Raw genomic sequence first — 13,422 nt, 5'->3', positions numbered from 1 at the left:
GGGGGGGGACGGGGCAGTTCGGGCTCCGCTGCGAGGTGCGACCCCCCTGGGGTGAAAACTCGATAAAATTGGGTATTTCGCTGTTTAATTTCAGCCTAATCCAGCCCGGATCGAAACGCAGCCCCAGAAGTTTTGTACGTGTTATATTGACGCTTATATTGTAATATAACGTATTATGCTATGTTATATTATACTTTATCATATTATACTGTACTAGGTCATACTATACTATACTACATTGCATTATACTATATGATATTATACTGTATTTTATTATACTATATCTTACTATATTATATTCTACTATACTATATCATTTTATACTATATTATAACTACACCATATTATGCTACACTATATTATATATTATATTATACTATACTGTGTTATATTAGCCGTTGTGGTGGTGTAACCCCAGCCAGGCAGAAGGACAGTTGTAAAGAGAACCCCGTGGGTTGAGGTAACCGTTTAATGGTTAGAATAAAAGGTAATAATAGTGCTAAATGTGCTGATAACAATGATAATTGTGACGGTAAGGAGAAGGAGGAGAGCTGGTGCCCAGTTGCTCACCGCCCACTAACTGATCACCCCGAGCCCCTTCCAGGTGACTTCTTCCAGTTTGAATACTGGGAATGACAGTCTGTGGGTGGAATATCCCCTCGGACAGCTCGGGTCGCCTGTCCTGGCCAGTTTTTGGTGCATCTCCTCGCTGGCAGAGCAGGAGACTCGGAGGAGTCTTGGGGTAAATGGTGCTCAGGAACAGCCCAAACATCAGGGTGGTAGCGATGGAATTCTCATATAAATCCCGAAATTCTCCCGTAAATCCTAAAAAAACAGCACTATTCCAGCTGCTGAGAGGAAAATGAGCTCTGTCCCAGCCAAAATCAGGGCAGCCCTTTGATCCCTGGGGAGAGAGGGACCACAAGGGACCACAAACCCCGGGGGGTTCCCACGTAGCAACCGCTGGAGTTCCCGGCGAGCCACGATTTGCCATCTCCGTGGGTTTTCCCTTCTGGAAATCTGGATGAGAGCTCGTTCCGGGGCTTCTGCCGAGCCCGAGGAGGGCCTGGAAATGGCAGTCTTTGTTCTGTGCCCAGCCGAGCCTTCTCCTTCCCCATCCCGCTGTCCAATCGCCTGGCAGCTTGGATTTCCCTGGATCTCCCCGGTGCAGCTGCTGCACCCGCCTCCGGGGCCTCCATCCAGCCGATTCAGCTGCCTCCGGACCCCGGAGTCAGCTTAAAAATGGGAATGGGTTAAAAAATCTGCCACCCCTCACTGCTTTACGTGCAGGGTGGGGAGCTGGGAGGCACCCAGAGCAAGGATTTAATCTCCTCGCTGGGTATTTATCATTCTGCTTTTAAATTATTTAATTTTTTTTTTTTCCCCCTGAGGTTTAAAAATGCATGGTTTTGGTGCAGTGCTGGAGGTTTTATTAGCCCCTTCAATGCAGGGAATAATTGTTAGGAATTGCTTTCTCCCACTGTGCAAACAACCAGGGGGGATCGTCGCGGGTAAACTCGGCGTCACCCGCCAACATCTTGATCTAAATAAATTAGTTTTCTAATCCGATTTTTTCCATCAGTTTAATGGTTTCGATTAATAAACCCCTCGAGCCAGCTGATGCTCGGTGGTGATGCCTTCCAGTCAAAGGAAATCCAAGGAGTTTGGTGATTCCCAAACAAAAGAACAGCGTCCTCAGCCCACTTTAGCAAAGCCTCGTTCACTTGAGCGGTGTAACGAGGATTTATGAGGGTGGGTTTGTTGTTTGGGGGGGGTTTTTTTGTCATTAATTTAAAAATTGCTGATAGCAGACTGCAGCTTCGTGAGGCTTAAAACTGGAACAGCTCCAGATGTTTCGTGCTTGCTTTGGGTATTTTAAAAATCACTGTCCTTTGGGAGCGTTCACTGTTAGTCCCAGTTCAGGATGAGGAAGAATCCGAGGCAAATGGTGGGTTTAGGTGATCTTTAGGTGGTTTCAGGTCAAGTCTTTTTTTGCCTGGGTGACCCCAAACTACTCTGGATCGCTTGGAATTTCCTACTGCTGTGGCACCCTTGGGGGATGTCGTGTTGGAGAGGCTGCTGTGCTTTGGAATTTCAATCTGGGCCAAAGATGTAACACACACACACACAGAGCCAGCACAGCTCCAGCAAAATGACTTCCAGACGCAGAACTGACTGATATTGAATGTCAGCAGAATTCCTATTCCAGCCTTTTTTCAGGAGTGGAACTTGCTTGGCCTCCCTGCCTCAGGGAGGGGGGCCCTGCAGGAATCTTGCATTCAGCCTAAGACTCTTAATATGTTAAAAGTTGTCTAAAATACTGTTGTGGTTCTGAAGCTGCTCAGCATTTCTGGAGGAGATTGGCTTTATTTAGGGCCTCGCAGTGATGGGATTAATGTTGATTCCTGACCCACATACTGTGTGATGAAAAGGCATAAATTGGCTACATTTTCTTACCCAGCACCCTGAATAGAAACTGAAAACTGGGATTTCCTGCACCTTGGAACGTGATCCTTGTTTCACTCCTGGGATTTGGGGTCTGTGTGACCTCCCTCTTCCACAGGAACAAGAAAACCCTTTTGCTCCCTTGCATTTGTGCCGTGGGGGGGTGCTGGTGGTGTGAAAGGCACATTCCTCTCTGCTTCCCTGCTTTGGGAAGACAGAAGACATCCATTTCTGTGTTAGCCAGGAGTAGGTTTTGGGTTTTTTCAAATTCCTGTGGTGTTTTTAGCTATTTTTACTTCATGGAGAAACTCCCAAGTGAAAAGAGCTGGTCACCTCTGAGCTTCCTCAGCTGCAGATGGATACCTGAGCTGTGTCAGTCCACCACATCTCTGTTGGATGCAGCCCTTTACATCCCCAGAAATGTGGGGTGGTCAGGAGGGATGGGAATGGGTGGTGAGGGTTGGATTCGGAGCGTGGAGCAGTTGGAGATAAAGCAACACGAGGGAGCAGCTGGAGGTGCTGGGGGACTCCTGGACAGAATTCCCTGCTGACTGTGCTGGAGTCTCATGGCAGGTTCAGTCTGTGCATTCCTAGGAAGGGGAAAGGAAAAAGGAAAAGTCAGAGGAGTAGGTGGTGACTCACCAAGGAACAGAGCACAGAGGTTGGAGGGGGCTGAGGGGGGATGAGGAGCTGTGCCTGAAGCTTGTTTCACATGGAGTTCAGGCTGCCCTGAAATGGAGATTATCTCAGCTTCTGTGCTTCCAAGCATAAATCCTGCCCCCAGAGGAGCTGGCACTGCCACCTTAAATTGTCCCCAGATGTCTCAGGCTGTGATATGCCCAAATCATTTCACTGGTGCCTTTTTCAGTGTATATTTTGCTAAACCATGTCAATGTTAACCACTGCTGGTCTGCTGCCACTGCTGGGGCTCTTCTTCTTCCCACTGCTGTCCTGGGAGCCTCTCCCACCTGGGATATGTCTCACAGCTCCCCTCTCCCTTCCTGCATCCTGCTCCTTTCCCTCCCAGTGCTGGTGGCAGTTTGTGTCCCCTCTCTTCCCAGCAAAGCCCCAAAGCAGAGGTGTTGGCCCAGGAATCCCAGCTGGAATTCCCAGGAATACAGGCTGGAGGGTGTGTTTTGGGGAGGAAAATGGTGGGATTAGTGTTTGCAGCTTCCACTATTGGCAGAGTCCATCCAGGAGCAGGCTCCTACTCCTCTCCTGTGGGATCAAACTAGTGAAGGAGGGCAGGTCTCCCTTTCTTCCAGAGGCTTCTATCCCCAAACTGTCTGGTTTTGGTGGTTTTTCTGGGGCATGGGGTCAATATTATGAACAAACAGAATGTGCCTCTGCTCTGCAGAGCACAGATGTGCTGCAGGACAGTGTTTAATGTGATTTTGTGCTAAGGAAGAGCTTGGGCTGAGCTGAGGAGCAGTGGCTGGGGATCGCTGTGGCCCCTTGTTACCAACCCCCTTTACCTGCCCCGTAGGAGTCCTGCTGAGCCAATGCAATCCCTGTCCCACAGAAGTCTGGGAAGCAGTGCCACCCCTGCCAGCAGTGCCAGCCCGCTGACATTCCCTGTGCCAAGCAGGTAACCTTCTGCTGCTCCCCTAAAATCCCACCCTGGAATGGGGCTCAATCCCTGCAGGGATCCCTGCGTTTCTCCTCCCTAGCAGTGCCTGCTCTGACAGCTGCTCCCACTCCAGTTCACTCAGCACCTCATCCCGTGGGTCCCTTCCAGCTCAAGATATCCTGGGAGATTCTGTGCTGTGTGGCCAGAGCGTGTCCAGATGCCTCTGGAATCCGGAGCAGTGGGACACGTCACCAGTGGCACGTTTTTAATCCTTCCTCACACCTATTTCCAGGCTCCAGGCTTTGCTCTGTGAAGGGGTTTGGAGGGGACTGCTGGGTCACCCCCACTGACCTGAATTCCAGCAGCTGGAGAACGTGGGGTTATCCCTCTCCCACATTTTACACTCTCCTTGAAGACGTGGATCCGATGCCGCTTATTTTTTTAGCATTTTCTTTTTTGTTTGTTGTTAATTAACTGTTGCCCTCACAGACCAATTCCCAGCTGCCATTCCTACTTTTGCAGGAGGCAGGATGGATTTTTTGCTGGGTGTGGTGGATGTGAACTGGGATTCACTGGTGTCCTAGTTAGGACAGCTGAGATCAGTTCATCATGGTGGGTGTAACCCAAAACTGTATTCTATAGCCTTCCATGTCATTTCCCAGAAACTAGACTATTGTTGTCAATAGACTATTCGCACCCTCTGCCCATAGAGCATGGTGGGTGTAACCCAAAACTGTATTCTATAGCCTTCCATGTCATTTCCCAGAAACTAGACTATTGTTGTCAATAGACTATTCGCACCCTCTGCCCATAGAGCATGGTGGGTGTAACCCAAAACTGTATTCTATAGCCTTCCATGTCATTTCCCAGAAACTAGACTATTGTTGTCAATAGACTATAAACTAGGTGTTAAGAGGCCTGTGAGATAGAAGGATGTTTCTGTCCTCACACCCTTTGTGAACTCCCCGCCCTGAGGGGAGTACCAAGCATTCCTGCCTGAACTGGAGGATATATAATCTTGGAACACCACTTTGTTCAGGCCCCAGGGTACTGGGTTATACATTTGGGTTTTTGTGGGTTGAGACCAATTGTTTGTTTGTATTATTGTACTTACTGTATTATTTTAACAAATTGTTATTCTGACTTATAATCTCTCCTTTGAGTTGGGTTCATTCCCCCTGGTGTTCCTTGGGCCCTGTTTGAGTCCAAAGTAAAGGGAGAGGGGAAGAACCTGCTGGTGGGAGAGCTGCTGCAGTCTGGCCAGAACTGGTGATCGCAGTCCAGTGGTGGTCTAAGTCTGGTTGAGAGCGATGAGATGCAGCCGTCCTCTGGATCCCACGAGTGGGTTGAAAAATGTTCCAAAACTCCAAGATTATATATCCTCCAGTTCAGGCAGGAATGCTTGGTACTCCCCTCAGGGCGGGGAGTTCACAAAGGGTGTGAGGACAGAAACATCCTTCTATCTCACAGGCCTCTTAACACCTAGTTTATAGCCTGAGGAGTCAGGCTCTATGGGCAGAAGGTGCGAATAGTCTATTGACAACAATAGTCTAGTTTCTGGGAAATGACATGGAAGGCTATAGAATACAGTTTTGGGTTACACCCACCATGATGAACTGATCTCAGCTGTCCTAACTAGGACAACTGGTTTGGGACTCTGTCCCAGATCCCCTCAGGCTGCAGAATTCCTTCACTCAGGCCACCTCAGGGGGCTTTTAAGACTCTCTTAATTCACAACAGACAATTAAAAATCAAAATCCTGTTCTTGAAAGACAAAAAAATTTGTAGTTGCGTTGCCTGAATCGAGTTAAGAGCTTCTGACCCTCACTTTTTATGGCTGCATAGCTGAGGGTTTAACAACCCAGACGATGCCTCGGGGTAGTTTAATTCCCATCAAGAAAGTTTTAGGGTGTTTTTTTTTTTTTTCTTATTGTGTTTACAGGAAACACTTCTTGTTTCTGTACAGGATGCATTTTCAGAAGTTTACATACTGTTTTAGGAAAACTGAATTACTTCAGAAGTCAATTCTATAGGGTTTTAAGTCATCCCTCACCAGGGATAAGGCCACCAGGGAAACCTTTAGTTTCCAAATCTTGATTCTCTGATCGTGTTCTTATATCTAAAATTTTAAAAAAAACCTACATAAAGCCAATCAAGGCAGCTCTTTGTCTTATTTTATAAATTCAACAGTGTGTGAACTTGAAGGGGTTTTTATGCTTTTGCATTTTATCTTCAGAAAGTCACTTCTTTTTAGAGCAAAAATCAAGAAATCTTTTTCCAAGCGATTTGATCCGGTGGGTATTTTTTTTTTTTTTAAGGAGTCATGGTAACACTTCTGTAAGGGAGCCAAGGTGCTGTTGTGAGCAGAGATAAAAAATTCAGGCATTTTGTCATGATTCTGTGTCCTGGTTTGAGCCTGGGTGACAACCAAGCCCCACTCAGCCCTCACTCAACCCCTGCCCTGCTGGGATGGAGGAGAGAACTGGGAGGGCAACAGTGAGAAAATGTGGGTTGAGATGAACAGTTCAATGTGTAAAAGCAAAGCAAACCAAGGAATTCATCCCACACTTCCCAGTTTCCCAGTGGCTGGGAAAGCAGGGCTCCATCACACCCAGCCATGACTTGGGAAGGTGCCATCACTCCCAACATCCCCCCGTCCTTCTTCTCCCTCAGCTTCATCCACTGAACGTGACACCACGTGGTCTGGAATATTAACTCTCTCCCACAGTCTCCAGGTTCTGTATTTAGATCTCTCTAAACTAAAAGCCAGTTTTATATTTAAATTTATATTATTCTGGGTCCAGAACCGAAAAATTAAAATATCAATTATTTGGTGATGTTTTCATAAGGGTTTGGGGGTTTTGTGTGTTTTTTTTTTTTGGTTGCCCGTGTGGTTTCCTGTGCTCTGCACCACTTGAAAGTTGCTTCTCAGCCCATGGGGTGGTTGCCTGTCCAGGAGGGTGTTGGTAACCCACTGGTCATGTTTGGATGATATGAAAATATTCCTACGTGGATAATACTCTGAGTATCTGGTGTAGAATCACTAAGGTTGGAAAACACCTCCAAGGTCATCAAGTCCGTGTGTCGAGCTTCTGAAACTTGTAAATGTGAACCTTTAGTCAAAAGCAGAGAGTTTGAGGTGAACAGAAATCACAGGAAATACGAGAGACTGCAGCTGCACTGTGGAAATTCTGGTAATGACTAAGCAGGTGTTGGTTTTGTTTTGCAGCCCAGTTCCAGTTCTGTGCATAATCCTGTGAAGTGTCTCTTTCCCCTGAGATGTGAGAAGTGCTCAGAGCACTCTCGACTCAGAAAATGTATTTCTAGTCCTTGGGTTTGCTGGTGAAATGGCACAATTTAACTTTTAGGGAGGGGTCGTGCTCCTGATAAACACCTGTAAATAATAATTTGTGGTGGATTTGGATGTGACCAATTTGGTTTGGTTTGTTTGGTTTTTGGTTTTTTTTGTTGGACCAAAGGATTCCTCGTGGTTCATCAGTAATTTGGGATTGTTGGATTGGCTCCAGATTTGGGGGAACTTCTCATTTAGTTGTTGGCCTTTGAATAGAAATTGTCCACGACTGGACATCTCTGGAAAGGACAAGCCAGGCAGCTCTGGGCTGTCTTCTTCTGGAAAGTGCTGGGGTGTTATCCCTGTAAGAAGGAAAAGTGCATTAATGACTAAGAAATGCCTGCCTGGAAGAGGATCTTGAATTTTCTCCATGTGGGTCACATCCTGCCACCTCTCAGTGAAAGTTTAATTTCCAGGCAGGTTTAAGGTGCTTGTACCAGCTCCTAATTGACCTCCCTTAATGACCTACTTCCAGCAGGTTACTGGGATCTGTCCCAGATCCCCTCAGGCTGCAACATTCCTTGCCTTCACTCAGGCCACCTCAGTGGGTTTTTAAGGTCCTGTGATTCACAACAATCAATTAAAAATCAAAATCCTGTTTTGAAAGGCAAAAAAATTTGTAGTTGCATTGCCTGGATCGAGTCAAGAGCTTCTGACCCTCACCTTCATGGCTGCACAGCTGAGGGTTTGAAAACCCTCATAGTAATTATTTGTGTGATAAAGGTGAATTCATTTATTGAAATGAAGCTGTGAGAATTTCCTAAACCAGACCACACTCTGTCTCACTCACTGGGTTGTTGTTTATTAGGATTGTTTTCAGCTTAACTGAAATTCATCATGTCAGGATGTGTTGACACCACTAATTAAATAATGGATTTAAAATAGCTTGGCTTGAATGATAAAAAACCTGCCTCATTTGCTGATTTCTGCTGCGTTATAGCAAATATGTGTAGTTTTAGTGCAATTTGGGCTGGTTTCTTTGTGCATTTAGGGGTCTACATGTGGGTGCTGTGTTCAGGCCACAGCAGAAGGGACACACAAAACTCTACTTGCAGTTTCCTTCTCTCATTTGTTCAATTATTTGTGGGGCATTCTCTGCTGTTCCTCCTTGGTTTTGTCCATTATCCCATTTTTGGCCTCTGGAATCCCAGGCTGTGAAGGGATTCCAGCACTAAAGAGGTGACCTGTCCATGTTCCATTAAGACCATTCCAAGTGTTGATCCATTCACAGGGAATGAGGGTGGTGTGTCCTGTCATAACTCCAGCTCTGAACTGATGCTCGTTTGAGGAATATAAAAGCAGCCCTATTTTTATCTCGTTTAGAAATTGAAAAAATTCAGAAGGATGAAACAACAAAGAAGGAGGAGGAAGAAAACTACCTGGATTTATTTTCCCACAAGAATATGAAACTGAAAGAACGAGTTCTGATACCTGTCAAACAGTACCCCAAGGTGAGGGCCAGAAAAGAGCTCCTGAATCTCTGGGGTTTGCTTATTTTCTGTGGATTTTGTGGCTGACTGAGAGATAGTGGCTGTCAGAGTGTCAGCAGGAGTTAATACTCCCTTCCACTATCACTGTGGAATTTTTCCTGTGCAGGCTTGCAGGATCTTGTTTCTAATATATTGCATTTCTAAAATGTCTTGGGATAAAGCTTAAATGGTGATGCACAGCTGGGATATTTTATTGCTGGGATAGGCACTTCCATGGGTAGAGCTTTGTGTTTTACAGTTAAAAAACTCATTTAGCTCATTTAAGACTCGCTGCCTGTAAAACTGCTGCAGAGTAGATGTTAGAATTAAACACTTCAGGGGAGTTAATTGAGCTTGGTTTTTCTGGTGGAGGAGCATTTTCTTCATGAAAAGAATGTTTTGAAACTTAAAATTTTTTTTTTGGTCTGTATTTTTTGGTGAGGTGAGGAGCAAATGGAGTGACTGATTTTTCTTTTTTTTTTTGTCAGCCAACATGACATTCAGAAAAGCTTCTGTTAAATCTGCTGGACTCTGGAGCTAATTTGTTTCCTTTTTTTTTTTCTTTTAATTCACTTGCAGTTCAACTTTGTTGGAAAGATTTTGGGACCTCAAGGCAACACCATTAAGAGACTTCAGGAAGAAACTGGTGCTAAGATTTCTGTGCTGGGGAGGGGCTCAATGAGAGACAAAGCCAGGGTAAGGGCATCACCTTGAAAACATGCACACACACAATTCCTCTCATACTGCTGTGAGAGGCAGTGGCTCTGGGAGCATTTTGTAAAAGATTAAACCATTCTAATCCAAAAGCAAAGCAGTAGGAATTGTTCTGGGCACGTTGGGAGCAATTGGATGGGGGCTGAAGTGTGATGTATATTTTCTTTATGAGGAGGACTTATAAACCAGGCATCTTGTGCTACCCTGTACCCTTGGATGCAGAGATGGCTTATGTGAGATGTGAAATACAAAGTTTATAAAATCAGAATTAATCCCAGTTACTCCCTGAAGAGTCCTTCACTGAAGGAATATGTTTCCCCTCCATAAAAAAAATGAAATCCTTTTTCTAGCTGTTCTCTCTGAAGTCCTTGAATTCTCATGGTTCATTGAAGATCTTGGAGCAGTATGTTCCTGATAATCTTTAGTGAATCACAAAGTGCCAGGAGGTGTTTTTATAACAGGGAAAAAAAATGAAAAGAATGTTTGGGTTTTTTTTTTTCCCTGCTTGTTCCAAAAACTGAGCTAAGAGTCAACAGAGCTGTAACTTAATTCAGGTTTTACTCGAGCTGCATGAAAAGCTTTTACACTTCCAGCTTGTTTGTAGCTTCTTAAATAACTGAATAACAGTCTGAGTAACAGAAGTGTCTCACAACAGAGTTACAGAACCTTGTTTGAGGCATTAGAGCTTCCTGAGGTGGTAAAGAGCACCTTGGCAGAAAGGTGGTGTAGAAGAGGAAGAACAACAAGCTTGGATATAAATCTTGGGGGGGAAAAAAATTGGCTGGGGTCGATTAAAAATATTGCCATTAGCAACCTGCTCAATCCACAGCCTGTTTGCATGATCTGTGTCCAGGTGCTTTTACAGACATTTCCTGTTGAAGGCTCAGGAAACAGGGGAAAGAAAAGCAGTTTTTCTCTGTGTGTGTGTGTGGTTCAGCCTCAGGAATCTCTCCACGTGCTCTGTTTCAGGAGGAGGAGCTGCGCAAAGGGGGGGACCCGAAATACGCTCACCTAAACATGGACTTGCACGTCTTCATCGAGGTTTTTGGGCCCCCCTGCGAGGCCTATGCCCTGATGGCTCATGCCATGGAGGAGGTCAAGAAGTTCCTTGTTCCAGTATGTATATGCTGGCACTCTTTTTGGTTTTGAAGGAGGTGGGTGGGAGGTGAACCTGGTTCAGGATGGGTAAGATCTGCACAGTGTAATCTCACTTGGGGTGGTTGAGGGAACCTGGAATATAAAGTGGCAGCTTCAGATAACCCTCTTAATCCTGCAGAAGGTATTTATTATTCCTCTAACCATGATTAGAATGACAAACCATACAGGGTAGTGGTACAGAGTACTTGGAGTAGGTATTTCCATCCCAGTATGAGCTGTGGATACTGGGAGTGAGCAGCTTGTCCAGCTCCACGTGCCAGCTTTAGTGGGAGAATAAGTTTAGTCTTGCCTGGCATGGAAGAGAATTCTTAGATGGGTTCCTCTGACTTGGAACTGTAGAAATCCAGCTGGAAAACTTCACTGTCAGATGAGAAACTTAAATGCAGTGGTGTGAGGATGAGGAGGGTGAGCCCGGGCAGCTCAGGAGCTCTATTCATTGTGGTGACTGTTTTCTGAGACACACCTGTTACATCAGCATTTCTGCTGCTTTAAATGTGGATTATGTGAAGGAACATCACTTAGTAAACCATGGTTTTATGCAGGTGCCACTTGTCACCTACTTGGGGACGTGTTTTACTGGTGAACTTTGTAAGACCTTTGTGGCCAAATTCCTGTTTTAAACCAGTGTGTAACAGGACCCTGCTGGAGTGTTGCCTCTGAGGATGGCAGAACCTGAAGGAGTCTCTCACATGTTTTAAAATCACAGTGTTGCTCATTAAATTAGGGGGGAAAAAAAATGGGAAAGACCCATGCAGTGTTCCTGCTGCTGGCCAGCCCAGCCTGTAACTCAGAGACCTCATAGAGGGATTCAGAGACCCTGTCACTGTGCTCCACAGGTGAGCCTGGAGAGCTTGGAAGTTCTTCCTGAAGTACCAGGGGCAGGTGGAACATGGGAGCAGTGGGAAAGGCATATGGATGGTGTGTGTTTTCCTGGGTCTGACACAGGGAGGAGGAGAGACTGTGATGTGGAGTGTCTTTGAAGGAAAGAGGTCATGTTCAAGGAGCCCCTGGGATGTGCAGAGCTGCCAAAGCAGCCTTGCTATTTGAAGTGTCTTCTCTGTCCCTGCCTTCAATCTGTGTGTCAAACTTGGGAAAATGGACAGGGGAGTCACTGTGGAAGCCAACAGGGCTTGGAAGACACATCTGGGAGGAGACTCCTCACTTTGTGGTGTTGCTGTGGCTCTGGGAAGACCCTGGGTGTGAGGCTCAGGGGTGGGGTGTCCTGGCTTCCAAGGGTCACTAGGGATCTGAGCTCATTCCTGAGGCTGGATCCCCTCAGATCCTCCTCCTCCTGTGCCAGAAACCTACGAGGAATATGTAAGGAATTACATCTGTTTGGTGTTTTAATTCCAGCTGACTGTGTCTTAGGTACTCAACATGACTGACATAAGATTGCTGTGGAAAAGTGGCCACTGGGATGGGGCTGGGTGACATCAGGTACCTCCAGCAGCCCTGTGAGAGAGATCCCCTTCCCAGGGACCAGCTGTGTGCTCACCTGAGCCCCTGGGCATGCATTTCTTCTTTGGAGAAAGCTGCCCTGTTACCTGCTGAGCAAATCCCAGTAAACCCAGCAGATTTTAATTTAGGACTATTCAGTTATTTTTATTCCAGCGCAGCAGGCCGGGATATCCCAGGGCACAGCATGGATAGTTGGCTGTTCTCTGGAACTGACTGTCCCCCCTTTTCAGGATATGATGGATGATATCTGCCAGGAGCAGTTCCTGGAGCTGTCCTACCTGAACGGTGTCCCAGAGCCGAACCGCGGCCGAGGCGGCCCCGGGCGGGGAAGGGGAGCAGCTCCACCACCACCTCCACCCGTTCCAAGGTATCCTTCCCAAAAGCACAGACCTGGAAGTGCTGCCTTTTGCTCAGAGTTATCCTGTCAGAGGAGGTTAAACTGCTTGTTCTTGCACATCAGCTGTCGGGCTCGACCTTGGATTTTGGCCAAGGCTTCTCCAGCCTTGTGTTGCAGGCTCGCCTGGAGCACGCTGGCATCCGATGTTTTGCATGTTTTGAGATGTAATCTAACACAGTGGGTGTCTTCTGTGTTATTTTTGATGTCTGCAATCAATAGTTCTGTAAAGCAACCTTTCAACAATTGGCCCGTGAAACTGTGTGTAAACAGATCTTGTGCAGCCTTCAGCAGAACAAGCATTTTCGGATTAAACTGGCATCGTTTGAGAGCTCTGGGATGGCATCATTCTGTCAGTGCTGTCAAGGCTCTGGGATAAATTGGCAATAAAACTGTTACTATAGTTCTTTCTTCACTCCCTGTTTCATGGGGTAGTGTCTTTCCTTCTGCCTGTTCAGCCCTGACATGTCCCTCCCTCATCTCATCACTGATCCTTACGGACCTGCAGGTCTGGAAGCCATCCCAGGTCAGTGAACTCCGAGAAATCACCCGCCCAAAGTCCTGTATGGCATTTATTCCTTTGCCTGTACATCTAATGCAGCAGAATTCTCATCCCAGGGGAGGTTTTAGCAAATATTGCAGGGGCACAGTGTTAATTCTCGTGCTGATAAAGCCTTCATGGCTTTGCTGAGGACAGCTCTGTTTAGTTACCGAGTTGTTGCATTTTAAAGCAGATACAAGAAGCAACCTCAGTGTCCTCGCAGGAGCTGCTCACAACCCTCTTTCTCTCCTTCCAGGGGCCGTGGGGTTGGTCCCCCTCCTCCTCCTCCTCCTCGGGGGGCCCTGGTGCGAGGGGCCCCAG

The 13,422-nt window shown here is 46.4% G+C and overlaps 1 protein-coding gene across 1 annotated transcript in view; it reads left to right on the top strand.

Annotated features, from left to right (window-relative positions):
• The first annotated feature begins 6,950 nt into the window (after window positions 1–6,950).
• The window catches only part of KHDRBS1 (KH RNA binding domain containing, signal transduction associated 1), a 12,490-nt gene continuing 6,018 nt past the window's right edge, over window positions 6,951–13,422 (top strand). The window contains exons 1-6 of the mRNA XM_029963052.1: window positions 6,951–6,981; window positions 8,691–8,818; window positions 9,416–9,532; window positions 10,520–10,666; window positions 12,397–12,533; window positions 13,358–13,406. Coding sequence (XP_029818912.1) covers window positions 6,951–6,981; window positions 8,691–8,818; window positions 9,416–9,532; window positions 10,520–10,666; window positions 12,397–12,533; window positions 13,358–13,406 — 609 coding nt within the window. The remainder of the gene's footprint in view (window positions 6,982–8,690; window positions 8,819–9,415; window positions 9,533–10,519; window positions 10,667–12,396; window positions 12,534–13,357; window positions 13,407–13,422) is intronic.

Source organism: Manacus vitellinus, unplaced genomic scaffold (genome assembly GCF_001715985.3).
Source record: "Manacus vitellinus isolate BGI_N305 unplaced genomic scaffold, ASM171598v3 scaffold_52_pilon, whole genome shotgun sequence".
Taxonomy (NCBI): domain Eukaryota; kingdom Metazoa; phylum Chordata; class Aves; order Passeriformes; family Pipridae; genus Manacus; species Manacus vitellinus.
The sequence above is the reverse complement of the archived record's forward strand: the minus strand, read 5'-3'. Positions and strand labels throughout refer to the sequence as shown.